We start from the raw sequence: 12124 nt of genomic DNA on the forward strand, positions 1-12124 counted from the left end.
GCTATATAGTGTAGTATGTGTTGTCTCTCTCTAGCTCTCTCTTTACTCTCTATCTCTCTCTAGATCTCCCTCACCTCCTTCTCTATCTCTCTCTTCACTCTCTCTTTTGTCACTCTTTAGTTCCCTTTCCAGTAAATATCTATCAATAAACCATCGTTCCCATCTCCCACCCTAACCTAACCTAACCACTGAAACGTCATTAGGAGTTTACATAAATAAGAGACAAGAGAGTTAACAGATAAATAACATACAGTATATAAACGAAGACACAACGTAGCAACACACACACGACACACACACACACAAGCACACACACAAGCACACACAAAGCACACACACACACACACACACACACACACACCGACCATTGCCATGGTATGTATTTCCACAGTGACTCTAGCCAGCAGTACTGTCGTCTCCTCTAGTGTGGGGGTTGTCCTCCTCCCCCATTATGTAAGTCCGTCTGTTCTCTGGTCACATTATCTCCCCCACGTCATAGTTACAGGTTAAGTGGGTCCTAAACCTAAAATGACTCGCATAACTAAACCCAAGCTAAGATAACCTAACAAAGAGTAACTAAACCCAACTTTACTTAAGCTAAGATAACCTAACAAAGAGTAACTAAACCCACTTAAGCTAAGATAACCTAACAAAGAGTAACTAAACCCACTTAAGCTAAGATAACCTAACATAGAGTAACTAAACCCAACTTTACTTAAGCTAAGATGACCTAACAAAGAGTAACTAAACCCACTTAAGCTAAGATAACCTAACAAAGAGTAACTAAACCCACTTAAGCTAAGATAACCTAACAAAGAGTAACTAAACCCACTTAAGCTAAGATAACCTAACATAGAGTAACTAAACCCAACTTTACTTAAGCTAAGATGACCTAACAAAGAGTAACTAAACCCAACTTTACTTAAGCTAAGATAACCTAACAAAGAGTAACTAAACCACTTAAGCTAAGATACCTAACAATTCAAGCATGGCTAAGATAACCTAACAAAGTAACTAAACCCAACTTTAGCAAGCTAAGATAACCTAACAAAGTAACTAAACCAACACTGGCAAGCTAAGATAACCTAACAAAAGAGTAACTAAACCCACTTAAGCTAAGATAACCTAACAAAAGAGTAACTAAACCCACTTAAGCTAAGATAACCTAACAAAAAGTAACTAAACCCAACTTTACTTAGCAAGCTAAGATGACCCAACATAACCAAAGAGTAACTAAACCCAACTTTGTTAAGCTAAGATAACCTAACAAGAGTAACTAAACCCAACACAACCAAACTCAACCCAAATAAACTTATCCTGACAATACAACCTAACCTAACCTACCACCTACACCCTTACTCTATCCCCCCGGACTCTCACTTTTCTTCATTCTATCCTTCTTCCTCCCTCAATCTATCCCTCCTCCTCTTTCACACTATCCCTCACCCTTCCTCACTTCATCCCTCCCTCTCCCTCCCTCATTCTACCCTCCCTCCCTCTCTCTCCCTTTCCATCTCCTTCTACGTACACAGTGAACATGAGAACAACAAATCACTTAACATTGGGAAAATAATTTGTTTCTCGGTGATAAAAAAAAAAAACTAAGTCACATAGTAATTAATTAAACCTTCATAGATCAATGTAAAGGACGATGCTGTGGAATTTGGTGAGTGAAAGAAAGAAAGAAAGAAAGAAATGGGAGACAGACAGATAGACAGACAGACAGAGAGACAGCTAGACAGACAGAGAGACAGATAGAAAATTTTAGAGAATGAGAGACAGAAAATGATAAAGAAAGAGACAGACAGACAGACAAACAATGAGAAAGAAAGAGAAAATGAGAATTAGAGATAAAAACGACAGAAAAAATTAGAATGTCCGAATGAAAAATAAAGAAAATGGGAGAGTATGAATGAAAGACAAAGAAAATGACAATAGGAGAGAGAGAGAGAGAGAGAGAGAGAGAGAGAGAGAGAGAGAGAGAGAGAGAGGAAGAGAGAAAATCGACTTTTCGTTCCTACTACCATAAACAAACTCCCTGACGTCAGAAAAGTATGGCTAACGTCACACCAAACCTCGCCAAAATTATTTGTTTTACATTAAATGAAAGAAAAAGTAATGAAATGGAGGACACTGTTGACGGAAATAATGGTTCACCTTATGATGAGACACCCTAACCTAACTTAACCTAACAACCTAACCTAACAACCTAACCTAACAACCTAACTTAACAACCTAACCTAACAACTTAATCTAACAACCTAACCCAACATCACCAACTAGAAAACTAAACCAAACCTAACCTAACCTAACCCCTCCAGGTAGCAGTAGGGTGGTTAATCAAGTGAAATAAGGTGGGGTGTCTAATCTACAGGTGATTAAACAAATTGCTTAAAATCACACACCAGAAAACTGGATCAATTTACTTAAGACAAAACAACAGTGTGGATAAGATCAGACCTTAGAGAGAGGCGTTGGTGGTGGTGGTGGTGGTGAGATGGTGTAGTGGTGGTGATTGTGGTGGTGGTGGTGGTGGTGGTCGTGAGGTGTAGTGATTGTGATTGTGGGTATTGTGGTGGTGGTGGTGGCCGTGAGAAGTGTGCATTGCTTGTGATTGTGGTGGTGGTGGTGGTGATGGTGGTGGTGGTTGTGGTGGTGGTGATTGTGGTGGTGGTTGTGGTAGTAGGGTGGTGATATGATTGACAATGGTTGGTGGCAGAAAGTGCGGCTATGGTGGTAGGATGGTGGCGTGATGGTAGGCTAATAATACTGGTGGTGGTGACAGTGGGTGGTGGTAGTAGTGTGGGCGTGGTGGTGATAGTGACAGTGGGTGGTGGCCGCAGTGTGGGCGTGGTGGTGGCAGGGCGTGTAAACACAGGGATAGCTCTCCCCGGCCCGCCTCAACTCAGTGCCAAATTGGGTGATCAAAACAAGACTCAACAATAAGTAAAAGGAGAATAAATGTGATAAAATAATAGTAAATATAATAATAATAAAAGTATATGATAATATTGATAAAAGAAATAATAATAATAAAAATATATGATACTATTGTTATAAGTAATAATAGTGACAAAAATATAATTGTTGATAATGATTATATAAAAAATTTTACACGCACACGCACACACACACACACACACACACACACACACACACACACACACACACACAACGGAAACAACTAGAAAAATTACAGAAGAGGGCATGCAAGATTATTCTCTCCCCTCCTACTCCACGTATCAAGAAGCGCTCAACACATTGACCCTCTCAGTTCTTTCTGATCATCACCACGACCTCATCTGCAAATTTGATGAGAAGCCTCTGCACCATCCTCGCCACCGGCTCCTGCTTCCACCCGAGATCCCTCATCCGCTAATTGCTGTTCGACACCACATCCAACAACTCGTAATTCAACCAGTGTATTCACTCCCAGTCAATCTTACTTTTTGCACTGTCACTATGTTGAAATGCCCTGTAGTTTGAGCCTCTCCCCACCTAGTTATTATATATCATATTTGTATCACTTATGTTACTTGTATATTATTTGTAAATCAAGAGACCCATTCCCCAATTATGTAACTGTATATTTTCTGCCTTCTGACTGCCATGCTCTTTCAATAAACCGTTAATTATTATTATTATCATTATCATTATCATTATCATCATCATCATTATCATTATCATTATTATCATTATTATCATTATTATCATTATTATTATTATTATTATTATTATTATTATCCTCAGCATATTTCATAAAAGTGTGCAGGATTCGCATGAAATATACATACAAACAGACATACATACATACACATACGAATAAACGCACATAGACATTTTACACAGACTAGCCATATACCTGATACATAAACCAGAACCTAAACTCAGAGCACCACACAGATACACAGACACAGGGGATACATAAACACAGACACACAGACAAAAGACACAGGGGATACATAAACAAAGACGACACAGACAAAAGACACAGGGTATACATAAACACAGAACACAGACAAAAGACACAGGAACATAAACAGACACACAGACAAAAGACACAGGGGATACATAAACACAGACACACAGACAAAAGACACAGGATACATAAACAAAGACGACACACCTCTAAGAAATATCAAATAACACCATTAATTTAGAGATATCAAATGTTTACCTTCCAACCCTCTCTCTCAAAATGCACCCATCCACCCACCCACTCAAAAACACATCCCTCACTCACACATTCACTCACCCTCCTCACTCACTCCCCACTCACTCATTCACTCACTCACTCCCAACCCACCACCATCTCCACAACCTCTTAAACACAAATCACTAAGTCACACTTAATGATTATATCTCCACCAGATGTTTCAGCCTGTGTAGTACCCCAAACATACCCAGGAAGAGTACCCCCAAACATACCCAGGAAGTGTACCCCAAACATACCCAGGAAGAGTACCCCAAACATCCAGGAGTGTTGCCCTAACATACCCAGGAGTGTACCCCCCTAACATACCCAGGAAGTGTGCCCCCAAACATACCCAGGAAGAGTACCCCCAAACATACCCAGGAAGAGTCCCCTAACATGCCCAGGAAGAGTACCCCTAACATCCCAGGAGAGTGCCCCCAAACATCCCAGGAAGTGTTGCCCCTAACATCCCAGGAAGTGCCCCCTAACATACCCAGGAAGTGTACCCCTAACATGCAGGAAGAGTGCCCTAACATACCCAGGAGTGTGCCCCAAACATACCCAGGAAGTGTGCCCCCAAACATACCCAGGAAGAGTACCCCCAAACATACCCAGGAAGTGTGCCCCCAAACATACCCAGGAAGTGTGCCCCCAAACATGCCAGGTATCCCCAAACATGCCAGGAAGAGTGCCCCCTAACATACCCAGGAAGAGTGCCCCTAACATGCCCAGGAAGTGCCCCCTAACATGCCCAGGAAGAGGCGCCCCTTAACATACCCAGGAAGTGTGCCCCCTAACATCCCAGGAAGGTGCCCCCTAACATACCCAGGAAGAGTGCCCCCTAACATACCCAGGAAGAGTACCCCTAACATCCAGGAAGAGCGCCCCCTAACACACCCAGGGTGTACCCCCTAACATAGGAAGAGTACCCCCTAACATACCCAGGAAGAGTACCCCCCTAACATACCCAATAAGTGACCACACCTCACTCCTCATTCTCCCGTCCTCCCTCCGTTCTGCCCTATTCATCCCTCTCTTAAATTCCTCTCATTCTCCCCCAGATGTTCACACACATCACTGCCTCCTCCTCAACTTCCTCATTACGCTGCCTCATAATGACTCTCGTGTTGTCTCTATACAACACTGCTTGTCAATTTTCCTTCATATCTCCGTCTCTCATGAGCTTCCCTTGGATTAAGATCTCTTGTAAATTTCTACCTCCGCACACCACGGAAACCTTGGGAATTATATCTTTGGAATCAGTACTTTGAACAACTCGAAGACATTTTTCTTCTATGACGTTTCCCTCGCAAACGACTTTTATATATATATAATCAACGACCTCACCAGCCAGGATTCAAACCCTCGACCTAATGCATGGGACCAGGGAACACTACCGACCATACCACAAGAGCACTAAAAGCAGTTCTAGACTATGTGATATTTCACACAAAGCCTGTTCCTCGAGCTGATGGCGCCGTGAATCTCTCATTGGGAACTGCCCGTGCTCTTTATGTGGATGTCAGTAGCATAAGCAGCACGGGCAGTTCCCAATGAGAGGTTCACGGCGCCATCAGCTCGAACAGGCTTTGTGTGAAATATCACATAGTCTAGAATTGCTTTTAGTGCTCTTGTGGTATGGTCGGTAGTGTTCCCTGGTCCCATGCATTAGGTCGAGGTTCGAATCCTGGCTATTGAGGTCGTTGATTATATGTTCAAAAGTCCGAGTGTTATATGGACTAAAATTGAAATATATATATATATATATATATATATATATATATATATATATATATATATATATATATATATATATATATATATATATATATATATATATGGGAAACGTCATAGAAGAAAAGTGTCTTCGAGTTGTCTAAACTACCTCTAGTAAAGATAGAATTCCTAAGGTCTCCGTGTTGTCCGAAAGCAAAATAATACCAGTTCTCTTTCCTGTCGAAAGCTAATAGTCGCAATAATAATAATAATAATAATGATAATAATAATAATAATAATAATAATAGTAACAAGAAGAACAACAAGAAATAATAATAATAATAATAATACCATAACAGTAATAACAATTGAATAAAACAAATTATATTTATATTTGTCATAATAATAACTAAAAAAGGCATACTGTTAAATCAAAATCTCAAGGGCGCAACCGAAATCCACCACCCCAAGCGTTTCACGAGCTGTCTCACCCGTCCTCCCAGATTTTGTAGCTCTCCGGGGACCACAGCTTCTAAATTTATACTGTATTCATCCCACCATAACTTACATCATCTCCTCTCTCTCTCTCTCTCTCTCTCTCTCTCTCTCTCTCTCTCTCTCTCTCTCTGTTCAATATCCCACCTACCAACCATTATTTACATAACCTTCCTCCTTTTCTGTTTTACTCTCTCATTTTCTTTGCTTACCTTCCTCTCCTGTCTTTTCTCTCTCTTTCTTTCTCTGCTTCATTCCTTCTTCCCTTCTCTCCTTCCTCCCTCTCCTTTCTCTGCTTCCTTCCCTCTCCCTTTCTCTGTCACCTTCTTCTTCTCTTCCTTTCCCTACCCCTCCTCCTTTCTCAGTTTACCTCCCTTTCCCTGTCTCTCCTCCTCTCCCTCTCGTAACCATCACTTACGTCACCAGCTGATGATGTCAACAACACTCTTCTTCATCATGACTCACGCATCTCTCTCTTCCTTTATCTAAATTGGTTATGGCAGCAGCATACCTACCCCCCCTGTACGAAACATCATTTAGTCCACTATTGTTTCTGTCCTTCTGTTTTCGACGAATTATCCAGAAAAAATAAATTACGAAAACACAAACCTTTAAGTTAAAATTATTAAAGAAAACCAATTAAAAAAGAAAACACGAAAGGAGGAAAAAGAACAATGATTAGACTTGTATCTCCTATAACTTCTAGTTGTTGATGACAGTGTACTGTAATCATTGACTTGGTATACGCACTTAAAGACCTTAACTCTTGAAGCGCAGTAGTCAATTATAAAATCAACATCAAATAATGACTAGAAAATAAATGGGGAAAAACAACGAAAAGATGATTAAGAAAAGATGTATAGACAAAATGAAGGTTAAAACACGCAGGGGATAAACAGCACCAGAAGAGAAGAAACACGTACAGTACAGTATTTACAAACACGTCCAAATGGTGTCGGTACATCATCTTAAGGCCATCTCCCTATGTACTGCTTTTAGTTAAATAAGTGAAGCTTTTGGCATCAAAGGTCCTTGGAGGGAGATGACGTGAGAGGCGCGACATATGCACCAAAGATGTGTACAGTATTCAGTAATAAAAAATCATTATTTACACTTCTGGTGCGGGTTGGTAGGTGGGTGGCAGTGCCGGTGAGTTTCCTATTTGTCTTTACTTAATAATTATGAACTAACTTGCCCTTGCAACAATTATTCAAAACCAAGATTCTTACCTCGCTGTACTTTTTTGTACTCATTTATACTTGCAGAAATAAAAGCACTTGCGGCAAAGGACATTTATTAAACCAGAAGGTTCAATTTTTTTTAACTACCGTTGACTATTTCTACATCTTTCCTGATCAATAATTTTCTTTCTGATCGACCGTTTCAGTGATCAATATGTTCCCTGTATCTTGTGTTATATGTAAAAAAAATCTCTAAGCATATCAAGAAATTGTTGCCGTCTTTGTTATAAATAAACGAACAAAAAAAATATCAAAACTGAGCACTTTTAATTGGTTAAGAAATTGCGGATCGGTTTACTGCCGTTAAATTTTCTCCACCTTGCTTAAGAATAATGAGAGACCATAAAATGGTCCCTGATCGGCTAAGTGGATCAATAAGAAATACAAGTACGACCCTTTGAGAATCCCAGACTGACGACCCACAGACAGAGGGGACGAATATAACACCACACCCATAGAGTTTTGAGTTGAACACACACACCTCACTCAGACACCTTCTTTTACATTCTTGGCGTCTCTTCTCGCGCCTTTTGCTGCACCGCAGATCCTGGTACAGTAACTTCACGAAGTATTTGTTATGGTTGTACCTTTTCGCTACTTTATCAAGAGTGTTGTATAAAATTATGTAACGTCTTATGAGAACCTTCTACCAATTTAAGCTTTCATTTGTTATTTTGAATACACAAACAAATCTCCCCTACTTACGTACAGTATATTCTTCCACATATCCTGTATAAAACTGTTAGCATTTACTCGCCCCTTTGCCATTAACATTACGTCATCTAAAAGCATAAATAAATTCATAGCCAAAATTTCAAGAAGAAAAACAAATATTCCCAAGTCAAATACATTTTGATGTTGCTCTTCTTGCCGAGTCCACTGGTCACGCTATCATTATCTTGGTTACCTTATTCGATTTTAAGTTCCTTGCTCAGTTTCTAAGCAAATGGTTTGACAAATAAGATATATATTTAATAAACCATGAAATACTAAATGTCTATAGATCATTAACAATGACATATGAATAATAATTCACTGACACTAATGAGATAAAATAAATCGTTAACGTCAATTACATGAGTGTACAATTATGACTGCCATTAATTACATAAACATATAATAAATCACTGACACTAACGACACATAATCATTTACTTATCGCTAATGACATAAATGTATACTAAATCACTTAACATTTGTGAGATAAATGCTAATAAATTATAATTCCCAAACCTGCCAATACCAACACATGATCTACTGGCAACTGTTATAAAACATCTGCTTGTTTTTTTTTCCTCTCCACTGGTGGTGATGGAACTGATGACAAGTGTAATGGAACAATATTTGTGTTACTCATGATGATGATGATGATGATGATGATGACAGTAATAACAGTGTAATACTGGTCTTCGTAAGTTTGATGTTTACTGTAATATTGGCAGTGGGGAGAATGGGATGTGCCGATGATGATAAAGATAACACTGGCTATAATGTCAATGAGAATACGAGTTACTTTTACAATGAGCAGTGATTAAGGGAAAGAAAAAGCTGAGGATGATAATGATGAGAGATGGTACGCTGATAGCAAACTCACGAAGATGAGGACACACACACCTACAGTAGACTCTACTACGATCACCACTCGATACAATCGCCCTTACTGCTACACAATACGCGGCTTCAGGACAAAATCCCACCTACCCTCACAGTCAACATAACTTATTCTTTCTGGTTATAAATTATCGGGATTTTGTCACTGTTGGAATGCCGTTCAGTAGGAATTTATTTACTAGGATATTGCCCAGCTCGACATCGTCTGATAAGAAGTTTTTTGTTGTGAATTCCTCTGATGGGATTTTGTCCTTGAGCTGCTGTCCACACAATAGGTATAACAAACAAGACAACAGCAGCAGGCAGAGGAAACTACTCCAAGTGGTGGTGTACTCACCCTCTTGTCCTCGAAGTTCTGTGGCAGCTGCTGCAGGGAGAACTTCCTGCCCAAAGAGTGTGTATGGGTGGTGGGCTGAGGCGTCGTGGGCTGAGGCGTCTTGGGTTGGAGCGGAGGGTACTGGGCGTGAGCGGACGCGGGCGTGGCGGGCGTAGACATGGAATTATTGTTTATTGGCACCGTTCTGTTGAGATCCAACACAGATTGGGGCAACCCTTTCCTGATTTCCTCATCACTGTGGACAGAAGACGACATCACTAAGAAATGAATAGTTTTGTATCACCTGAACAGCCCTGATCTATAATATCACGCTTGGCCGTTCAGTTGATTATTATCAATGTCAAGTTTACTTTCATAATGGAATATTCCATTATTTTTACACTATTGTTTTCCTAAATTCACATGTCACATTCTTTATTTAATCAACATTTATGTAAGAGTATTCATTGATTAAAGTATATAGAGGGGGGAGGTGACGGTAGGAGAGAGGAGAGGCAGACCGCACAAGAGAAAATGAGTTGCAAATGTGTTCTTATGATTTAGGATTTCTTCAGTGGAGTATGTCAGAAGTGAAACCACGCCTCACACAGTAAAGATAATTTGTTTATTCATGATGTTCCTGTGAACCTTTTCAAGCACAGCAGAGAAGAATTGTGTAAGAAAGTGGGAGGGAAAATGAAGGAATAATCTCACTTAAGTTACGAAACAATCACTGAAAGTTGAGGTCTTTTTAATACTTGACTCCAGATTATGACTGACTATTGTGTGAATATGTATTAGTGAGAACATATATGGCAGGAGACGGGCATGTAATGTGATGTACTGTATGTCGTTTATTAGTCCTTTGTGTCTTCTGATAACGTAACAGTCGTTCATCTCGCACTCTTTCTCATACATAATTACATAAACACAAAAATATATTCACTTACAGGTGGTCATTGAGGTTAGGTAAACTGGGGCTTGTAGTGGCGCGGGTCAGAGCTTTGTTGGGGGGTGGCCCTGAGAGATCGTTCTTCGCAGTCACTGTTAATACAGAGATGATAAAAAACTGTTAAACGTTAATGATACATATTGTGCTCCTTGAGTAGTCACCGATATTTTTGTCTGAACCTGAAATACAAGGATTATAGAAAAAAATTAAATTTGAAGTTGATCCATGATACTGAAAACCAGTTTTACGCCCGAGTCTGTAACTAAAAGACTACGTTTAGAAAATAAAAACTAAGACAAACAATCGACATCAACCGCTGGGACTGACTTATATTTAGTTACGCCTTGCCATCACAACAAAATTCCCAAAGGGATATTAAGAAAGAAGTCACCAATTCACGGTAGAAGGCACCGAGTTGTGTCATCACACGTGGATCGTCTTCCCAAACAAAGGGATGTAGACACCTTCTTGAATACATAGCTGAAGGATGAACTACAAACGCTTCTTAGTGATTTAACAAAGTCCACTTCCTGGGACTGCCTAGCAACTCCATCAACAGACTGAGAATCATTTTCTTCCCTACTCTGAGGACTTTGTGCCACTCCTACCCAAGAGTCGATTTGATCCCCATCATGACCGACCGACCTTTTCCTCATCAATTTGCAAGAGAAACGAAAAAACTCACATTACTCGTTAAGAACAAATTGAAGTACTTGTATAGGGGGATATACTGTAGGGTACACCTTAATCATTCTTTCCTAGGGTGCTAACCTGGGTTGGTTGGTCTTAAAGTCGCCTACAATGGTCGTCCCGCCAGGAAATTGCACTGCTGAAGGAGGAAGTAATTTAGTCTTTTTGGGTGTTCGGTTATAAAGACACTTGTATTTCTCATTAATGACTCAGCCAGCCTTAAGCAACTACCAGACTCGCTGAAGGTTTATCCAGTGTCCTTACCGAAGATAATCAGAAAACAAGAAACACACAATAATTTCCAGAAAAAAAAAGTAATTTTGTGCAAGTCTGTTAATTAACGAGTAGTTGTAGACCCAAAGTAAAGTTTCCTGTATAGTACTTCTATTTTTTATCACACCAAGGAATTCTTTCACCCTCAGGCCAGACCCCCATGCCTAACATAAGCCATAACAGGTAGAGTTACTTATGATGAAATTGGATCGTTATCCTTATACAGTACAGTATAGGCATTCCTACAAAATGAAAAACAAAAGCAAATTTGCCTTACCTGTTTTCTAACTGTTTAGTACTGTATGGTTTCCACCCATAACTGTTTAAGTGCTAAAAATTTACCTAAGACAGACACACTTAGTGCCTTACGGGAAATGTAGCAAGTAAGGAGGCATCTCCCTCAGCTCGAAATTGTGGCTGAAACCGAATGGACTGATACCTGGAATTCCAAAGCCAATTACTCAGCTGCTGGGAAAATTGCAATACAAGATAATCTGACATCACTAGTTATTGCCGTCTATCTTAAATGGTGAATTTTGGTTCTATATGTAACTTTAGGGATTTGGTTGTCAGTGGAAGAAACGACTAATAAATCAAATTTATCCCAGTCGCTATGTCAAGGGTTTACCCAAGTT

General features: G+C 39.8%; 1 protein-coding gene across 27 annotated transcripts in view; it reads right to left on the reverse strand.

Moving 5' to 3' along the window:
* The window catches only part of LOC121873023 (E3 ubiquitin-protein ligase lubel-like), a 119800-nt gene that overhangs the window by 59862 nt on the left and 47814 nt on the right, over positions 1–12124 (reverse strand). For all 27 annotated transcript variants that reach the window (XM_042376306.1, XM_042376305.1, XM_042376307.1 and 24 more), the window contains 2 exons: positions 10525–10618; positions 9596–9830 (listed from right to left, as the gene is read on the reverse strand). In XM_042376306.1, coding sequence (XP_042232240.1) covers positions 9596–9830; positions 10525–10618 — 329 coding nt within the window. The remainder of the gene's footprint in view (positions 1–9595; positions 9831–10524; positions 10619–12124) is intronic.

Source organism: Homarus americanus, unplaced genomic scaffold (genome assembly GCF_018991925.1).
Source record: "Homarus americanus isolate GMGI-L3 unplaced genomic scaffold, GMGI_Hamer_2.0 scaffold11022, whole genome shotgun sequence".
NCBI classification, from domain to species: domain Eukaryota; kingdom Metazoa; phylum Arthropoda; class Malacostraca; order Decapoda; family Nephropidae; genus Homarus; species Homarus americanus.